The following is a 21,106-nucleotide window of genomic DNA, read 5'->3' as shown; positions in this document are numbered from 1 at the left end:
ATGACCCAGCAATCCCACTACTGGGCATATACCCTGAGAAAACCATAATTCAAAAAGAGTCATGTACCAAAATGTTCATTGCAGCTATTTACAATAGCCAGGACATGGAAGCAACCTAAGTGTCCATCAACAGATGAATGGATAACGAAGATGTGGCACATATATACAATGGAATATTACTCAGCCATAAAAAGAAATGAAACTGAGTTATTTGTAATGAGGTGGATAGACCTGGAGTCTGTCATACAGAGTGAAGTAAGTCAGAAGGAGAAAAACAAATACCGTATGCTAACACATATATATGGAATCTAAGAAAAAAAATGTCATGAAGAGATTAGTGGTAGGACAGGAATAAAACACAGACCTACTAGAGCATGGACTTGAGGATATGGGGAGGGGTAAGGGTAAGTGGTGACGATGTGAGAGTGGCAGGGACATATATACACTACCAAATGTAAATTAGATAGCTAGTGGGAAGCTGCAGCATAGCACAGGGAGATCACCTCTGTGCTTTGTGACCACCTAGAGGGGTGGGATAGGGAGGGTGGGAGGGAGGGTGATGCAAGAGGGAAGAGATATGGGAACATATGTATATGTACAACTGATTCATTTTGTTGTAAAGGAGAAACTAACACACTATTGTAAAACAGTTATACTCAAATAAAGATGTTAAAAAAAAGGAATAAGTTTCAGGGGTCTAATGCACAGCTTGGTGACTATAGTTAACAATATTGTATTGTGAAAGTTACTCTGAACGTAAAGCTTTCATGTTGTCCCCATAAAAACAACTAAAAATGGTAATTATGTGAAGTAAAGGATGTATTAATAACCTTGTGTGGTAAACATTTCGCTATATGTGTAACAAATCATCACATTGTACGTCTTAAATTTACACAGTATTACACGTCAATTACATCTCAGTAAAACTGGGGGAAAAAAGATGGCTTGGGGCCAAAGGCTCAGGAAGGGGCCCCTGAAAATGTGAGAGTACTGAAGTTGGCTTTATGTGATGCCAATGGGGGTGCTGACGGAATTAGAGGAATCAGACCTGTGTCCACACTAAATCCTCCTGGATTTATGCAGTGCTAGAATCCCCCAAAATGTGTGAGACAACAGTCCAGTGCAATCTTCTCAATTCGCTGATGAAGAGGCGGAGGCCCAGGGAACAGCTACTCAGTGTCAGACGGGACTAACCATTCCGAGCTCTGGGCTTCCTCTCTCAGTTCCCCACACTCCATTTCACCAGCAAACTTTGAAAGTTCGGCACATAATCAGCAGCCGTTATATGCCAGCCCTTGTGGTAGAGGGTGGTGATTCAAAGATGGCATTTGAAGGTTATGATCTAACTGGTGAGACTGAGAGCTTCAGAACTAACTGCTTTATACCAGATAAAATTTATTAATAGATTTTAATTATATGGGTAAGCGCCTAAATGAAAATGCTAAGTGGAAAAACAGGAAACAAAATTGTATGTATGTTCTAATCTCATTGCTTAAAATAAATAAATAAATAAATAAATAAAAAATAAAAACTTGAGAAATGCAATAAACCACTACTGAGCCAAGTCTTATGGGACATGCTAAGACCTTGTGTTATAAATATTTGTGCACTTATTTGATTTTCCTTCCTTGAGGGCCAGCACCAAGTTTCTGAACTCATTTTTCTATCAGTGCCGTCTTGCTCCAGACCTGCCACCCAGTAAGAAGATCAGTAGATGTTGAATAAATGAAGTCCCCTTCGTTGACGCAGCACCCACCCCACAGGAGCACGTCTCCTAAGGAGGAGAATAAAGAGAGTAAGAAAGGATGTGATTAGAATTTTGGTGGGCCTGAGGCGGGCAAACATCTTAAAGGATGCTCGTCCGAAGCAGAGAAAGCCTGCTAGCCTCGGGACAGGCGCTAGAAACTCACGCGCTCCCCCTGGAGGCCGCACACAACGCCCACAGGGCGGCCCAGATCCCAGCCCAAGGCCGGTCGCAGGTCCTCAGTTGGGATGCGGGCGCCTGCGGGAGCCTGAGACGCGGGATTTGCCTTGTGGAGAGCGCGTCCCGGGCGGAGACGGGCTTGCGATGGGGTTGGGGAAACGGCCCTGGTGCTTCTAGACGCTGGGGTCTAAGAGCCGGGGGACTGGGACTCCCAGAAGCAGTCCCGAACCACCACCACCCCCCAATCCCTCCAAGCACACGCTTGGGAGTTTCTTCTTGACCTTATTTAAGGGACGCACGCTAGCGCGGGGACAGACATCTCTTGTGAAGCCACTCAGGAGGTTTTCCTAATGCTGCGGGCAGAGGCGCTGGGGTGAAGGGCTGCCCTGCCCGGCCCGCCCCTCCTTGCAAACCCTCCCCAGATCTCCCCTCCTCCGACACCCCCCCTCTCCCGCGGCCGCCCCGGTCCCCGCCCCCTTTCCCCTCCCACCTCCGCGACGCGGCGCTCAGCTCGCCCCCCGCCTCCCCGCAGTCTCTGCGGCGAGCTCCCGGCGGCGCGGGCGGGCGGGCGGTGGCCGGGCGCCCGGGCTCTGACTCCGGCGTGTCCCGAGGCTCGAGGCAGCTGCACCCCTGCCCTCCTGCCTCGCCAGCGTCGGTGACCGCCTCGGCGGCACTTTGACTCGAGCAGGGCAGCGCCCCCGGGACCGAGCAAGCTTCGCAGGTAAGGATGGAGCAGCGCCCGCCCCCCCACCACCACCCCGGACACGGCGAGACCCTAGAACCTGGAACTTTCCCCCGAGAAAGGCAGGACCCACCCGGGGAGAGCTTCTTTGAACGGCTCTAAAGATAGGGATCAAACGTAGCAGTTTTAAGTCATCAAAGGAGCTACCCTTCCAAATAGGCAATTCTTTGTGTCGGCCTCTGCACCGTTTAATATTAACAGTAAAATTGTTTGCATTGGAATATAAATGGAATTCTTTCCACTTAAGCACTACCAGAGGGGACCCTCTTTATTTTTATGATTATTCACAGATGCCATTGAAAAAGGTGTAAAACGCATTCCTGGAAAGCCTCGTCTCCTTGAAAGCCTCTTTGGCAGAGTTCCTATGAAAGCTAGGGATCTCTCTCTGTCTCATCAACCGGGCCGCACAGGTCAGCAAATTTTGGATCCTGACAAACCAAGCCATGGGTAGCATCAGTTAACAGTTATATGGACGATGCCTCAGTTGAAAATCTTCAGAAAGACTAATTTAGTGACAGCTGAATTTTTAGGGCACGTTTCCTTAAGAAATAGGACTTGATTTTTCCTTGTCACAGGTTTCTGGTGGCTCCATAGGACTAAGCAATAATTTAGACTGATAAAAACCTTATTTTAGTACTAAAAGGTGAGCCTGGCTGCCTGTTTCAGTGAGTATAACTTAAACTTCAAAAAAATTCTGTGCTTTTATAAAGATGTATTTTATATAACTTAGTGCTGAAATATACTAGGATTGTTTGAGAATGTTACTGCAATGTATGTTGCAGTTTGCACAGACTTTTATGCATAATTCACCTTAAAAGTATACAGTAAGGGCTTCCCCGGTGGCGCAGTGGTTGAGAGTCCGCCTGCCGATGCAGGGGACGCGGGTTCGTGCCCCGGTCCGGGAGGATCCCACGTGCCGCGGAGCGGCTGGGCCCGTGAGCCATGACCGCTGAGTCTGCGCTCCGCAACGGGAGAGGCCACAACAGTGAGAGGCCCGTGTACCCGCCCCCCCCCCCACACACACAGCGGAAAACATTTTTTAAGTGAGAAGATGAAATTGAAAAGTCTTGGACTTGCTTTAAAATACTCTCGAAAAAAAAAAGGTGGGGGAAGACAACTGAGTGAGACAAGATTGTCAAAATATTGGTAATTGTTGCCGCGTGATGACGGGCATGGGGGGTTGTAATTTTCTACTTTCTAGCTTTCCCTCTACTTTGGAAATTTTCTATCATAAAAGTTTTTGAAAAGTTGTAGAAACACTTCCTGCCTGATTCCTCTGACCTTTTTACACTGTCATTGATTCGAAAGAAGCTGCATATCCTGTCTAGGTGTTTTGTTCCCTTCTATTAACTCTTCTCACTTCTGAAATTCTCATTTTATCCCAAGTGCATTTGTCTCCACAGAGAGTTATAAAAGTCCTATTTTGCTGCTTGGAGAATTATGCTTAGGATCTGGTATATAATTTAGAAGAGAGAAGGTTAAAATTCCAGCCAGATAAGATATCTAGGCTTGAAAGTAGTGTGTGAGCGTCATATGGAATTTTATGTTTATTAGGAAATAACTAGAAGAGCTCCTTTAACGTGAGAAGAGGTTGGATGTGGATACTCTTCCTGTTTTTCCTCCAGACAGCTCGGAAACCTGCATACTTTTAAGCATCGTTTTCGTGTTTTCAAACGTGAGATTGTTTAGCCTAGTGCTTGGCACATAGAATGTGCATGTTATGTTAAATCACTCGATTGCTAATGTGAGTTCATTTCCCCTGTTGAGTTCATTACTTACCTTTCTCTGCCCAATGCTCAACTATCCAAGGCAAAGCACATTGCATTTTAACAGCAGGATCAGACTCAGAATTTTGGTGGCTGAAGCTACCTCTCCTGGGTTAACTCTGCACATGAGAAATCTGAGATGAGAGACTGGAAACAGCAAAGTTAAGTATGAACGTTATTATTTTATGACTTTGCTTAACTAAATTTTTTTTCAAAAGCTTCACAAGCTTTAACAGATGTTTGCTTAGCTAGAAACACAGTGATCGTAAGATGCTTTAAAGCCTGAAGAGTAGCAAACCTAATACAGTTCCAGATATTCTTCGCTTTCAGAGGCCCACTTGCCAGATAAAAAATAAGTCAGGAGCCATACGCCGGGCATTTCCTATGTCAGTGGATGAGAGAGCCAGCAGAGGGTTCCCTTGGGGCTCCCTCAGTGCCATTCACCCCAAATTTGATCTACACACAGCATATCCATTGCACAAATCGAAATATACAGGTCCTGGAAAACTAGCTTAAAAAACAAAGGGAAGTTTTATTTTTTTATTATGATGAGAAACAGAAGTTGTAGGTTACTGTAAAGTAATCAACGGTGTAACTTTAGCATCCTCCTTTCCCCCCACTACTGCTAAACTTTTCAAGCAGACATTACTCTGTCTCATTCCTGAAACTAAACTTGAAGATAGTGCTATGGTACGATATTTTGCACAGCAATTGGCACACTGTCAGTGAACTTCCTTGCCATTTATTTTCAGCATAGAATCAGTGGAGAGCTTACCCTTTGGAAGTGAATTATTAAGTATTTGATAGACATGGGAAATATTTGACAGGCTGAAGATTTTTCTTACTGTTGAAATGAACTACAGCACATTTGGGGGACTATTTAGCAGCGCTGGAGGTCATAGTGGAAGTGTGCTGGCACCACCTGCCAGAAAATCGTCTGGCTGTAGACAGCATTATCAGCCCTGAGCTCATCCGGTTGGGCTCTGTGGCCTGGAGGTGGGTTTTCTAAACGTGATCAATTCCATGTGATAACCATCTGGTATATTATTAGTTAGGCTTCTCTCCCTCCCATGAATCCTACATGCTTTTAAAATAAATTCGATTTTGTACCTCGTAAACCATCCTAAGTGTGGGATCTTAGATTGGCGATCACCAGGCTAGCTTCGCCATCTAGTGGTAGAAATAGGGATAGCAGGCAAGTTCCTACCCACCTCCCCCCAACCCCTCCCCTCACCCGGGACTAGGAATGGAAGCGGCTTGAGGCTCAGTGAAGAGTAAATTAACTTGTGTTTTTTTCATTTGTGATTTAATCTAGGACTTTAGAGCTAAAAGAGATCTTAGAAATTTTCTAGTCCAACTCAGTGGCTAAGGAGGACTTATCACAGAGTTTCATAAGCATTGAAAGAGGCTTATGAAATGGTGCACAGCTCTGTAAGCACTGTATTTGTCGAATAAACAAATTTATCTATCCTGTTCCAAGTCTTGATTCTCCCTGGCGATACTGCTGCATGCTACCGGAATGTTTTGTCACGATCTTCTGATTTTAGCTCTAAAGTTGTGTGTCTGTATAATTTTCCTAAAAATGAACATTTTCATTTATGTTTAAGTCTCTGAACCAATCGTTCTTTTCCCCTTATATCACTCCCCACTACTTCTTTCTTTCCAAACATCCAGGGCAGACAGTTTTTAAAACTAGGTTTTTACCTTTCTAAGTACATTGCTATTGCAGCTGTAACAAATTAGCAAAACCTTCGTGACTTAACACAGTATCCTGTAGTTCTGGAGGCCAGAAGTCCAGGGAGGGTCAGCAAGGTTCCCTGTTCCCCTGCAAGTTCCAGCAGAGAATGTCTCCTTACCTTTTCAGGTTCTAGAGGCCACCCACGTTTTGTAGCTCGTGCCTGACTCTGACCTCTGCCTCCATCTTCACAGATCCTTCACGTTCTTGACCCTCCCCCCTCCTTCTCAGAAGGAGCCCCGTGATTCCATTGGGCTCACCTGGGTAACCCGAGCTGATCTCCTCATCGCGCGACCCTTAGCTAAATCGCGTTTGCAAAGTCTCTTTCACCAAGTCAGCAACATAGTCACGTGCGACACATTAGGATGGGTCAGAGTCACACCCTCATCTGGGGGTTAGGATGTGTTACAGGCATAACTTGGAAGTACTGTGGCTTCATTGCCAGACCACTGCAATAAAGCGACTCCTGCAGTAAAGTGTCACGTGATTGGGGGGGGGGTTCCCAGTGCATACAAAAGTTACTGTAGTCTCTACTAACTGTGCGATAGCATTATGTCTAAACAACAATGTATACAGCAATCGAACACACTCTGTTGCTAAAAAAATGCTAACCATCATCTGAGCTTCAGCAAGTCACGACCGTTTTGCTGGTGGAGGGTCTTGCCTCGATGCTGATGGCTGCTGACTGAGCAAGGCAGGGGCTGCTGAAGACTGGGGCGGCCGTGGCAGTTTCTTAATATTAAGACACTAATGAAGTTTGCTGCTTCGATGGACTCTTCCTTTAGGAACGATGTCTCTGTAGCATGCAGTGCTGTTTGATAGCATTTCCCCCGCGGAACTTCTTTCTTGAGCTGCTTTATCAACTAAGTTTATGTGACGTTCTAAGTCTTCTGTTGTCATGTCAGCAATCGTCACAGCATCCTCCCCAGGAGTAGATTCCATCTCAAGAAACTACGTTCTTTGCTCACCATAAGAAGCAACTCCTCGTCTATTATAGTGTTATCATGAGACTGCAGTAATTCAGTCACCTCTTCAGGCTCCACCTCTAATTCTAGTTCTCATGCTGTTTCCATGACACCTGCAGTTACTTCCTCTACTGGAGTCTTGAACCCCTCAAAGTCATCCATGAGAATCAACTTCTTCCACACTCACGTTAATGTTAATATTCTGACCTCTATGACTCATGAATGTTCTTCATGGCTTCTACGATAGTGTCTTCTTTCCAAAAATTTTCAACTAACTTTGCCCAGATCCATCAGAAGAATTACTATCCGTGGCAGCTGTAGCTTTACGAAATGTATTTTTCTTTTTTTTTTTTTTTTTTTTTTTTTTTGCTGTACGCGGGCCTCTCACTGTTGTGGCCTCTCCCTTTGCGGAGCACAGGCTCCGGACGCGCAGGCTCAGCGGCCATGGCTCACGGGCCCAGCCGCTCCGCTGTATGTGGGATCCTCCTGGACCGGGGCACGAACCCGTGTCTCTTGCGTAGGCAGGCGGACTCTCAACCACTGCGCCACCAGGGAAGTCCCGTATTTTTCTTTTTTTAAAATTTTATTTATTTATTTTTTCGGTACGCGGGCCTCTTACTGCCGTGGCCTCTCCCTTCGCGGAGCACAGGCTCCGGACGCGCAGGCTCAGCGGTCGTGGCTCACGGGCCCAGCCGCTCCGCGGCACGTGGGATCTTCCCGGACCGGGGCGCGAACCCGCGTCCCCTGCATCGGCGGGCGGATTCTCAACCACTGCGCCACCAGGGAAGCCCACGAAATGTGTTTCTTAAATAATAAGACTTGCAAGTCAAAATGACTCCTGATCCATGGACTGCAGAACAGATGTTGTGTCAGCAGGCAGGAAAAGCACATGAATCTCACTGTAGGTCTCCCTCAGAGCTCTTGGGTCAGCAGGTGCATTGTCAGTGAGCAGTAATTTTTTTTTTTTTCTGGGTTAAGAGTCCGTTTTAATTAGATTCAGTTACTTAGAATCAGCTCATCTCCAAAATTTGTGTATTATCAAAGAAAATATAGGGACTTCCCTGGCGGTCCAGTGGGTAAGAATCCGCCTTCCAATGCAGGCGACGCAGGTTAGATCCTTGGGTGGGTAACTAAGATCCCACACGTGGCGGGTCAGCTAAGCCCGCGAGCCACAACTACTGAGCCCACCAGCCTCAACTAGAGAGAAGCCAGCACGCCGCAACGAAAGATCCTGCACAACTAATTACCGGCGCAGCCAAAAAAAAATTTTTAAAAAAAAGAAAATATAAGTTACAGTTCTCAAAATTCCAAATCAGTGAGCAGTCATATTTTGAAAGGAATCTTTTTTTCTGAGCAGTAGGTCTCAACAGTGGGCTTGAAATATTCAGTAAATTGTGTTGTAAAGAAATGTACTGTTCTCCAGGTTTTGTTGTTCCATTGCTAGAGCACAGGCAGAGGAGATTTAGCATAATCCTTAAGGGCTATAGAACTTTCAGGATGGTAAATGAGCATTAGCTTCAGCTGCAAGTCTCCAGCTGCATGAGCACATAACAAGAGGCTCTGCCTGTCTCTTGAAGCTCTGAAGCCAGGCACTGATTTCTTTCTAGTTGTGAAAGTCCAATAGCATCTTCTTCCAATAGAAGGCTGTTTTATCTACATTGGAAATCTGTTGTTTACTGTAGCCACCTTCATGAATTCTCTTAGCTAGACCTTCTGGAGAACTTGCTGCAGCTTCTACATCAGCACTTGCTGCGTCACCTGGCACTTTTATGTTATGAAGACGGCGTCTTTCCTTAAACCTCATGGACCAGCCCCTGTTGGCTTCAGAGTTTTCTTCTGCATCCTCCTCACCTCTCTCAACCTTCAGAGAATTGAAGTGAGTTAGGGCCTTGCTCTGAATTAGGCTTTGGCCTAAAAGAATATGTGGCTGGTTTGATCTTCTATCCAGACCATTGAAACCTTCTCCATTGTCAGTAATAAGGCTCTTTTGCTTTCTTGTCATTTGTGTGTTCACTGGAGTAGCTCCTTTACTTTCCCTCAAGAACTTCTTTGCATTCACAACTTGGCTGACTGGTGCAGAAGCCTAGCTTTCAGCCCATCTCGGCTCTCCGCATGCCTTCTTCATTTCTAGCTTTTGATTTAAAGTGAGAGACGTGCAACTCCTCCTTTCGCTTGAATACTTAGAGGCCACCGTAGGGTTATTAATTGGCCTACTTTCAATACTGTTATGTCTCAGGGAACAGGGAGGCCCAATGAGAGGGAGAGAGATGGGGAGAGCTGCAGTCAGAACGCACACAGTACTTAAGTCCACCCTCTTGTATGGGTGTGGATTGTGGGCCCCCCCGAAAAAATTACAATAATAACCTCAAAGATCACCTAGATCACCTATCGCAGATCACCGTAACAAATATAATAATAATGAAAAGGGATTACCAAAATGCGACACAGAGACACGGAGTGAGCAAATGCTCTTGGAAGAATGGCGCTGGCAGACTTGCTCAACGAAGAGTTGCCACAGACCTTCTGTTTGTAGAAAACACATGATCTGTGAAGTGCAGTGAAGCACAATGAAACGAGATCTGCCCGTACTTGGCGTACCACAGCGAATGACGTCCACAGCAGTCAGAGCTGCATGAAATCCCTTATAAATACCTACGTAGGTTTTGACCCCTATTCTTGGATACTTCTAATAATAATTGCTGCCATTTGCTGAGGGCCTGCTGTGCTCTGGGCACTGTATTTATAAATATATCATACTAGTGTCTCACAAAAATACTCCAAAACATTATCCCTGTTGAACAAACGTAGAAAGTAACGTTTGGAGAGATTAAGTGACCTTCACAGACTCATACCGCAAGTGGACTCCAGGTGGTTTGGCTTCAAAGCCCACGGACACCACCGTTATCGAAACACCCCAGGTCTCACTGTCTCTCTTGGTCACATCACTAACACTATTACTTTCTCGTCGTACTGATCCCACACTTTTTAGCCCAAATGTTGCCTCCATTTCAGCGCTCCAGTTAGCGACTGACATTCACTGGGGGCTTCAAGTGCGCTGGGAACTGAACTTTATAAAATACCTGTTCTCCTCTGCATCTGCCCCCAATTTGCAAGAGCGACTCAAAGTTTGACAAGTGTTCTCCAAATCCCGACCCATTTAATGCTCGCTTTCCACCTGTCTGCTCTCACTGGTAAGGCTCCTCCTCTCCTGCCCTGGCCTTTTGCCTAAGCCAGCACTTCTCTCCGCAGATAAAGAGAGTATGTGGTCCGGACCGCGATGTCTACCTGTTGTGTGTCAGTCTTGAGCGAGCAGGTGGAGGATGAAAGTGGAGGAGGGAGATAGCTGGGACATGTTTTCACATTCGTGCGCGTGTGGAAGTGCAGGCAGTGATGCTGGGAGAGGCGAGGAGCTGGGATCATGAATGGCCACATAAAGGACAGGCAAGTTGTCAACAGTGGTTATGCAGTCACTTCTGTGTCCTAATCTACATTAAGGTAGAAGTTGGTGTTGGCCCTATGAGGTCATTGATCTGAGTGGTCCCTGACCCATATCAGCCCCCCAGAAAGTGTCTGACAGAGTAATGCAAAATCATGTTCCAAGGCAGCATACTATACACAGGAACTTGGGCAGCTATTTCACCGTCCATTGCAAGGGACCAGGTGAAAAGAATGGCCCAAGTAAGTGTGACTCTATCACCTGGTGCAGATTCTGGATGGAAAATCAGCTCATGTTCATTTACAAGAAAAAATAGTTCATTCAAAACATTTAACATAGCAAGATCATCTAATCTTTCTTTCGTGTGCCTGACATAAGTTAAAATATAAACTTTAAAGGGTGACAAACCAAAAAAAAAAAAAAAAAAAAAAGGGAAACTGAGCCCGAGAATGTAATTATCTCATGCCATAGTAAAATTCTATACTCTAGATGACTCACTCAAAAAGTCAGGTTTTTAGGGCTTCCCTGGTGGCGCAGTGGTTGAGAATCCGCCTGCCAATGCAGGAGACATGGGTTCGTGCCCTGGTCCGGGAAGATCCCACATGCCGCGGAGCAACTAAGCCCGTGAGCCATGGCCGCTGAGCCTGTGCGTCCGGAGCCTGTGCTCCGCAACGGGAGACGCCACAACAGTGAGAGGCCCGCGTACCGCAAAAAAACAAACAAACAAACAAAAAGTCAGGTTTTTCTTTCACTGTAAATAGCTCCCTTAGAGTAATTATTCTGACACTGACTGTTTCTTTTTAGGCTGAGGGCCTGTTGCAGTTCCAGAATTCTTAGGGTAGATTCAGGCTGAACATAAGACACGGGAAATGCAATTCAAGTGTTCTGTGGCTGGGTAATGTTTAATAGCAATGAGAAAAACATATTACAAAGCCACAGATATTCAGAGAAATGAGTAATTAGGAAAGCATTCATTTGGGAAGTGTCGAAAGTGAAGCTGTCCTTGAACAAAAAACAAAACAAAGAAAAATGGAGTTTGAGAGTGTGTCAGAAACTATCCTGAAATAAAAATATTTGAGTGTAAAATTGACTTTCTAGAAAACTAAAAGTGCTATAACTTTGCCTTATATAATGAATTGTTTTAAAGTGATATTAATTCACCCATTACGGTAGAATAATAACTATAAAAGAACTGATTATTGATTGTGTCTATGCTCTGGGCTCAGTGGTAATTCTTTGCATATATCAACTTATTGAATTCTCACAATCACGTTATGAAGTTGACGTTACTATTATCTTCACTTTCCAGATGAGGAAATGGAAACTTAATTGAACTTGATAAACTACCCATATTCAGTTGCCTAATAAGTGGTAAAGATGAGACTGAACCCAAGTCTTCTTACTCCTTGGTCTGCCCTTGTAACCACTATGCTGGTAGAGATACCCAAATATTCTAAGTACTATCAGCATTCACATTTCTAAGAAAGCGTAAGCAAGCAACCAAACAAAAGCAAGAGTAAGTTATCTCTTGTAGTTATGGGTGGTCATTTCTGTTAATAGTATAGACCAGGTAGAAATGTGGACTAATATCTACTTCATCAGTAAGAATTCATCAATAAATCCTGGTGTGCTCGCTTCCTCCTCAATTCTCTTCCCTTCCACTCGTCTCCATGGTCCAACCCATAATCAACTATGTGTACATTGACTCGCGGTGAGAGCCGTGACCGCAAGCTCACTTTCATTAACCAAAATTGGAATTGGAAGCCCCAAATCCAAGCCGTCTGGAAAGTGACAGGGAAGGTCACAATTATCATGCAAGACAGGAAAAAGGAGGAGAATGAGGGAAGACACGGGCCATTAAAGCTTTCAAAACACTATGACTGCTCCACCAGCTGGGACCGTGTCTCTTTAGTTAGTGCTTTCTGGATGACAGGCGTCTATAGATGTATCCACCGAACCATGGCTTGCTCTATCAGCAAGGGCTGTCATTTACGTTACATTGACGTTGTACCACAAGGCAAACTTAGATTTCCCAAAAGAAAGTGTCCTGAGACATTTGTCCAATTTGAAATTACAGGCCAAATTAGACAGGCTTACTAAATCCATGTCCTTTATTACTGTGATTCTGAGGTCATATGAGAAGGCTCTGCCCTTCCCGTGCCCAAGGATAGATGTTGGCATGGCTTTTATTCCTGTGCTGCATTGCGGCCGAGTCCCTCAAAGGGCACCAGACAGGGCTGGCCAGCTAACACTCTTGTAGCATCTGTAGCATCTGTAGCATCAGAGGTGTTACATACAAGCCTACTGAATTTGAATCTCTGCAGAAGTATTATTAAACCACTTATGTAAAAGTATGGTTTTTTTTTTTTTTTCTGTTAAAGGCGGAACCATTCAAGATTAACAGTTGCTAACATAATAAAAGAGCAAAGTTTAGAAAAAATTTCTTTTGTACACAGAGATGAAGCAGAGGTCCTTTGAAACCTGGTTAAGCAATCATCCCTGCAAAGTCCACCTTCTGGGAGGGGCTTAAGCTGCTACACCAGGACCTTGGCTGCTGCAGTGGTTCTGAAATTGTACTGAGTATAAGAATTGCCAGGAGGGCTGTGTACAACATGCCTAGCTGGGAACCCACACCCCTCCTGGAGAGTTTTGAACAGTAGGTCTGGGTTGGGCCCTGAGAATTAGCATTTTTACCAAGTTCCTAGGGGATGCTGACACTGCTGATTTGGGGGCTACAAGCTGGGAATCCCTTGATGTGACAGAGTTTATTTGGCCACTCACAAGTACAGAATCTTACTAACAAAATCTTATTCAAAATTCATTTTGAATCCAAAGGCAGGAAAAAACCCAATTTCCCTGCTCAAAGCAGTCAGGCAGGAGTTCCCCATTACTCGCAGGAGGGCCAGCCTTTTTGCTCTATGTAGGTCTTCAGCTGAGTGGATGAGACCCACCCACATTAGGGAGAGCAATCTGCTTTACTCAGTCTACCAATTCGAATGTTAATATCATCCAGAGACACCCTCCCAGACAGACCCAGAATAATATTTGACCAAATATCTGGGCACCCTGTGGCCCACTCAAGTTGACACATAAAACTAACCATTACATGGGACTTTCTTAAAAGTCTGACTACAGAATTAATGCACTGGGCACATGTTTTTTTTTTTTTTTTTTTTTTTTTTTTGCGGTACGCGGGCCTCTCACTGCTGTGGCCTCTCCCATTGCGGAGCACAGGCTCCGGACGTGCAGGCCCAGCGGCCATGGCTCACGGGCCCAGCCGCTCCGCGGCATGTGGGATCCTCCCGGACCGGGGCACGAACCCGCGTCCCCTGCATTGGCAGGCGGACTCTCAACCACTTGCGCCACCAGGGAAGCCCTGGGCACATGTTTTATTTGGTAAAGAATAAAGGAACTTCTAAATTTGAGATTTATATTCTAGGTCAATTATTTGTATAGTAAAATACCATCTGGTCTGTTATAATTTAATATTTGCATTCTGTCTATCTAAATCCTAACTAGCTAAAAATTTGCAAGACTAAATTAAACAACACTGGAAAAAAAGAAAACAAACCCAAATCCGAAAACCAAAACCTAACTGTGGAAGCAATACCACAACACCATGATTTTGACGTTCTCTCTTTTGCCTAGGAGTGCCTTTCACACATTTATTACTGCACAGATCATTATTACCAAGTGTTAAAATATACAAAGTGATCCTGTGTATTTTTTAATGTGGGTAATTGGCTGATTCTCAGTCTTTGCTGTAATCATATATTAAGTACATAATGAACAGCTGTTATCACATAGGGCTAAACAAAAAAATCGATTTTTAAAACTTTTGTTTCCCACATCAAAAAACTCCCTTGGTTGAAATTTTGCTCAGAATCAAGTAGATAAAAAGATATGTATACATCTTTTTAAAATCATCTATTACGGCCTGTTGATAAACTAAGAGGCAGCAAATAACTCTGATCTTAGCTTTTTTTGTTTTTAGAAAGGCATAACTTTTCATCTTGGGAACGACCCAGTTAAACATACAATTTCAAGGTCTCAGTAGAGTTTAACTGAGTGGTTAGCCTTTGTCATTCCAATCCAATTAAATAAAATGGATGAAATACTCATTATGAAAATTGCATAAAAGGCAACAAAAGAAAATACTAAGTGGTTCAACAAAATCATTCCTGATATAATTACTGCTTTGTGTAAGGTCAAATTTGCCATGGTAATGATTAGAAAATATTGTGACATGAGTGTGGATTTTTTTCTCAAGTACTTTGTTTACTGATTTTTTGGACAATATCCATCAGTCTACAGAAGAATGCCCCGTCTCCAAAATAAACTACAAGCTATTCAGAAAACAATACTAATATTAACCAGAATCACCATTACTTAGCATTCAACTGTGAGCAAATGGAAAAAAATGGAAATTGCAAAACTTCTACGTAATTTTGCTGATGACAGGTCATGGTAAAGATTATTCTAAACTTGCTTAACGTGTTCCAATGTATGATTATTCAAATTAATTGTCATGTTTTGATGAATAGATCATGTTTCAATAACAAAGAGGTTAATGTCGTATATGTTTTTGTTTTATCAAAAGAATGTTATTAGTTTGTTAATAAAATTCTGTACTTGTATATGGCGAAAGGAACTCTGTTGTGTCAAGAGATGCCCATATTCGGCTCTGAATCAGAGACAACTTTTGCTTTTCCTGCCAGCTGCCAGGATCTTATGGGTGTACCCTGCTTTGTGGGCCATTCCTGACATTCTTTATTAGCTTTCTTTTCTTTGATAAGCAAAGAAAGCTTATGAGAAAGCCTTGAGCGTGAAGGTATTGTAAGAATAATCTAACCTTGAACTGCCTCTGCTTTATACACAGTGCAGATCATTTGCTAAGCCTGGATATTTTAACTCTTAGTTAAAAACAACTTGGAACATAGCTTACGAATTTCCAAATTGCTGCTCCAAAGAGCGCTTCTCTCCCTCACTCTCACCAAGCAACAACTGACAAACATCAGTTCTAGGAAGAGACTGACATACCAGTGAACCTAGAGAAGCAGGAAATGAAGGCAAGAAGATGTAAACAATAGAAGAGGTATTATACAATTTAAACAGTTTTCAGAGAGACCCAGGATGAAAGGGACTCTGTTTCATCATGATCATGTTCCCCCAAGCAGCAAATTCATACCCATCGCCTGTGCTCCATAAATTCTTACAATTTTAATATAAAGTAAGATGCCACTATAAAGTATTTTTGTGTGGTGCGTTGCTTAGGTGGTAGTTCCAAGCACAACTTTGTTTAAAAAACGTACCGGGTACGTTTTTCTTATTTTCGGATAAAAGGGCCTGTGCTGTGTATTTTCTTTTTATGATTAGGGGTTCTGCTTGTAAAAATCAAAGCAGGTCAATAGCAGAGGAGCCCATTTATTTACTTCTAAAAGCTCTACTGAGTATTTTAGAATATTATCCTATGATTTTAATTGCCCCATCAATCAGCTTGGTCTGCAAGCCGTGATTAAGGGAAATTCACTGTATTCCAGTGAATGCTTTTTTTGAGCTCTGTGCTAGACATTTACATTCTAGAGATGACGAATTTATGATCCCTGCTTTTATTAAGAAGCGGAGTTCAGGGCAAGGGCCAGACATCTGCTGTTATCTTTATTTCTACATCATTTGGAGATAAGGTTGTAGGACACCTTGGCAGGAAGATGGTGTGGCTTGTGCAACAGAGGACCCCAGTTTGCCAGCCCTCCTTATTCTCCCATGTGTTGGGTTGAAAGAGGGGAGAAGGAGGGGGAGACGGCAGGTGGGGGTGGGATGCATGGGGATTAGGGCTGGTGGAGGGAAGTCTGAGTGAGAACAATTTACTGATTTCGGACGTCTGTATGAGCCTACTTACTAGGGTGTTGGTCTAATCTCAGTAAAATCTACGTACAGTGGAAATATGGGCTCCTATTTGTGGTGAAGCTACCTTTAGGACCCAAGACCTAAATGAATGATAAGTAACATATTTTAAAAGAAACCATTATAAAGCTTCTCTTTCTATTTTAAAGGACAACACAGAAGAACAAAATGGAAACGACGCTAGTTTGGTTGATACTTTTCACCCTTGGGTGGACTCTCCTCGATGGATCTGAAATGGAACGGGATTTTATGTGGCACTTGAGAAAAATACCCCGGCTTGTCAGTGAGAGGACCTTCCATCTCACCAGCCCCACCTTTGAAGCAGAGGGTAAGCTGGTGTTAAATCAAGCGTGTGGCATCGAATGCCAGAAAGAACTCCCGGCTCCCAACCTTGCTGACCTGGAAGAGTCTCTCTCATATGAGACCGTCTTTGAGAACGGCACCCGCACCTTGACCAGAGTGAAAGTTCAAGGCTGGGTCCCCGAGCCACATGAAAATCTCACTGCACAGGGAGCACCTGTGAGGAGAAAGAGACAGGTGTACGGCACTGACAGCAGGTTCAGCATCTTGGACAAGAGATTCTTGACCAATTTCCCTTTCAATACGGCCGTGAAGCTCTCCACGGGCTGCAGTGGGATCCTCATCTCCCCCAACCACGTCCTAACAGCCGCCCATTGTGTCCACGATGGAAACGACTACATCAAAGGCAGCAAGAAGCTCAGGGTAGGGCTGCTGAAGATGAGAAATAAAGGCAGCGGCAAGAAACACAGAAGTTCTAGGAGGAGCAGGAGGGAAGCAAGGGGCGGTGATGGAAGAGAGGGTAGCAGAGAGAATCCGAAGGAGAGAGGCAAGGCCGGAAGAAGGAGAAAGCAATCTGCTCGGGGTCAGAGAGCTGCTGACGGGATGCCCTCCTTCCAGTGGACCCGGGTCAAGAACACCCACATCCCCAAAGGCTGGGCTAGGGGAGGGAGGGGAGACGCGGCCTTGGACTATGACTACGCCCTTCTGGAGCTGAAGCGTGCTCACAGAAAGAAATACATGGAGCTGGGAATCAGTCCCACCATCAAGAAGCTGCCAGGCGGCATGATCCACTTCTCAGGATTTGATCACGACAGGGCCGATCAGTTAGTCTACCGGTTTTGCAGTGTGTCCGATGAATCCAACGATCTTCTCTATCAATACTGCGATGCCGAGTCGGGCTCCACTGGCTCTGGGGTCTACCTGCGTCTGAAGGATCCAGACAAAAAGCGATGGAGACGCAAAATCATCGCGGTCTATTCCGGCCACCAGTGGGTGGACATAAACGGTGTTCAGAAGGACTACAACGTGGCCGTGCGCATCACGCCCCTCAAGTACGCCCAGGTCTGCCTCTGGATGCACGGGGAGGATGCCAGGTGCACCTACGGCTAACGGATACCCGAAACGAGGCTGCGGATGGCCTCCATCGCAGAGAAAACGAGTTCTGATTCCTCTAGTGAAGATCACTTCACAGGTTTTCCTTGGACTTGAGCCCTGTCAATGGTACTTCAACATGGGTGTTTTTTCAAAATTAGGAGCTTTTCATACACTTTAAAAAGGTGTAGGTACACATCTTGCAATTAGATGGACACTTCAATGCCAAGTATATATTCTTTACATGGTGATACGTTTCATTGGTGGGAAAATGTTTGTTTCTTTCTGCCTTGTTAAAGATTAGACACTCTTTAAAATTTCAAGCTGGTATCGTAAATAATATGTGATTTCTCAATGGACTTCCTCTCAGGGTCCTACTCTAAGAAGAGGCTAATAGGGTGCTGGTCATGTACTAAATGTGAAACTGCATATACAGAGGTGGACAGTAACACAACTAGAATCAAGGTTGAGACACTTATAACACAGTTGGTACTACTCTGACGTAGACCCATTCAGCTCATGCCCTCCATGTTTATATTGTGTTTTCCACTGAGTCTGAGAAACTTTAGGGTTTTTTTTTCTTTCTGTTTTTTAAAGAATTACAGTGAAGAGCAAGCTTTATAAACAAAACTGTTAACTGTTTTACTGCTTTAAAAAAAAACCAACTGAAGTGTTATTATTTATGGGAGAACTACTTTGTTCTATGAAATAAATCTAATTTAAAAACAGGGAAACTGAGACATTTTAAGACCTCAAGTTTTTATTTAACTAGTATTCAAAACATGGACTTTTCAAGTATGCGTAGGAAGACAGTTCCAAAGTTAATGATCAGGTGTTGAAGGTCACATCATTTTATACAGCTACACAGTCTCCTATGAATGAGGTGTTAGAGTTTGAGACAAGGAATTCTATCGTCTTTTTGAAGAGAAAGCCTTTCTTCCCCTTGACAAAGTTCGCTTTTCTTAATAGGGCCATAGACATATATTATTTTGGTGAACTCTCGGATAAGCGATTTTGGATATGTCCTTTTAACAAAATGAGTATAATTTATGAATATGATTTTAAAAAGAAAGTTCTGATCGTTTTCATTAGGGACCAAGGTGGTGCAACACACTTGGGCCATCATGGCAGCCTCAGCAGACAGAGCCCAGTGGCTGCCCTAGGGCAAAACACAGAGTAGACACCCAATACATATTTCTAGAACGATCAGATATTTGCTGAATGGTTGTACAAGTGGTTTAGTCCAGGCCATTATGTTTAAAGGGTTTCAGTGATTTGTAATTGAGTGCACTATAAAATTCAGGAGTTGCAGACCTTATTTCTGGGCTGCTCTTGCTGGTAGTGTCTAGGGTACATACTCTTCTCTTGGGACACACCCAAGTCATGGATTCTGCCTGAGTTCCAATTTCTTTTACTTGTTATTATTTTCCATAATAAGGGGAAGTTATACCCTTGACTAGTATGCAGAGGAATACATGATTATGTTAAAAAGTGATTTTCTAAATGGTGTTGAAAATAGCTGAAATTTAGCACAAGTTATATTCTTTTATAATGTGAATCTGTTAAAAATCATTCAATAAAAATTTTAAAAATAAATCAACCATAACTCTTACTGTATTTGTATATATGTTTTACATGCAAGGTTTTAGCAAGTATTAACTGTTTATTTAAAAAAATGATTCTACTTAATTCTAAGCACATTTTGCTGGGAAGTATTTTGTCACTGGTTGTAGTGGAATAGGGCTATTGTCTCAAAATCTTTGATCAAATCTTTTTTGGAGAAACATCTACATGATCACTGCGACTACAAATGTTCCAAGGTGAATTTTGCACACTTGCACTCTTGCCAACACACATGCATCCTTCATCTTAGTTTCTTAGAAAATAAGTCCTGGGTTTGAGTCAGTTTGGAGGAATTTATGGTGCTTACTGTCAACAGTTTGGTTCTTAAGGTTAAGTTCTGAATATACATGATTTCCTTAAAATCACTGTATAATATACTTTTCAAAAATATAAAATTTTAGCTCATTTTATTTGCAGAGGTTTGATTCTCTCATTTTCTTCTCTTTCCCGAGAGAATCATGGATCTCATATGACCTATTTGGGACCACTAAAATGTACTACATTACTCAGAAAGTTTTACTTCAGATACTTCTTCTGTTATGCTTATCGGATTTGAAACAGAAAATTAATTTGAATCCTCTTAGCTAAACAAATATACCCACACACACATATGTTGTCTACTGTGTGTAAAGGATGATACTGACTTATTGCTTAGAAAGACTTATCAATGGGTAAATTCAAAGAAGTATTTATAAAACAACTGAAACTTAGAATTATGTTTTTTTCTTTACCCAAACAATATATTTCATTTTATTTATGTTTTTTCTTCCTTAAATCAATAACTGTGTGGGCAGAAGAGACATTTTTCCTTTTTTGATAATGCTTCTAGTTAAATCCCAAATATCCACTTTGAAAAAGATTTAAATATATGTATGCCCAAGATCAGAGTTGTGCACAAATCATTACCTTTTTGTTTTTTCAGCTTCGTTAAATCATTATGCTTTTTGTTTGTAGATCAAAGAATTCTTCGAAATTCTTATTTTCTAGAATCCCAGGGTTAGAAGAGACCATAAAGATTATATACTTTAACTCCATAATTTAGATTTTAATTTTCCTCTATAGCATTCCATTTGAGGGATTGTCCAGTAATAAGAAAAATCTTTTCACTACTTAAATATTGTTTAGTAATTAAAATTAATTCAGGAATATAACTTATTGCTTTAAATTGTTAGGTCAGTTTGCTACATACTGTAAAAATTGTATAGTGTTTATCTTGCATTTTATCCCAATGTTGACAATTTCAATTACTCATAATTCTTTGGCCTTATACTACTAAATCAAAGGTTTACTCTCATCAAAAATGAACTGTGGGGCTTCCCTAGTGGCACAGTGGTTGAGAGACCGCCTGCCGATGTAGGGGACACGGGTTTGTGCCCCGGTCTGGGAAGATCCCACATGCCGCGGAGCAGCTGGGCCCGTGAGCCATGGCCGCTGAGCCTGCGCGTCCGGAGCCTGTGCTCCGCAACAGGAGAGGCCACAACAGTGAGAAGCCCGCGTACCGCAAAAAAAAAAAAAAAAAAAAAAAAAAATGAACTGTGATCATTAATTAAGAATATTGGGATAAAGCAATTGAACCAAGCACTGGGCATTATAAGGATGTGGATCTATAACTATAAATA

The 21,106-nt window shown here is 43.1% G+C and overlaps 1 protein-coding gene across 4 annotated transcripts; it reads left to right on the top strand.

Annotated features, from left to right (window-relative positions):
- The first annotated feature begins 2,239 nt into the window (after positions 1-2,239).
- On the top strand, positions 2,240-19,473 carry PRSS35 (serine protease 35). Of its 4 annotated transcripts, none has more exons than XM_059083909.2 (3): positions 2,455-2,645; positions 4,500-4,598; positions 16,622-19,451. In XM_059083909.2, the coding sequence occupies exon 3, from the start codon at positions 16,641-16,643 to the stop codon at positions 17,880-17,882; it is 1,242 nt and encodes a 413-aa protein (XP_058939892.1). In that variant the 5' UTR covers positions 2,455-2,645; positions 4,500-4,598; positions 16,622-16,640; the 3' UTR covers positions 17,883-19,451. The 4 variants fall into 4 exon arrangements, with proteins under 4 accessions (XP_058939891.1, XP_058939892.1, XP_066867007.1 ...); XM_067010906.1 differs by having other exon boundaries at positions 4,476-4,598; XM_059083908.2 differs by lacking the exon at positions 4,500-4,598 and having other exon boundaries at positions 2,240-2,645; positions 16,622-19,473.
- The last annotated feature ends 1,633 nt before the right edge of the window (positions 19,474-21,106 follow it).

The sequence above is a fragment of the Kogia breviceps genome, chromosome 13, assembly GCF_026419965.1.
Source record: "Kogia breviceps isolate mKogBre1 chromosome 13, mKogBre1 haplotype 1, whole genome shotgun sequence".
NCBI lineage: Eukaryota > Metazoa > Chordata > Mammalia > Artiodactyla > Physeteridae > Kogia > Kogia breviceps.
The sequence above is the reverse complement of the archived record's forward strand: the minus strand, read 5'-3'. Positions and strand labels throughout refer to the sequence as shown.

Excerpts from the sequence above, each read along its gene's own strand:
- PRSS35 (XM_059083908.2), top strand. The coding sequence starts at position 16,641 with ATGGAAACGACGCTAGTTTGGTTGATACTTTTCACCCTTGGGTGGACT.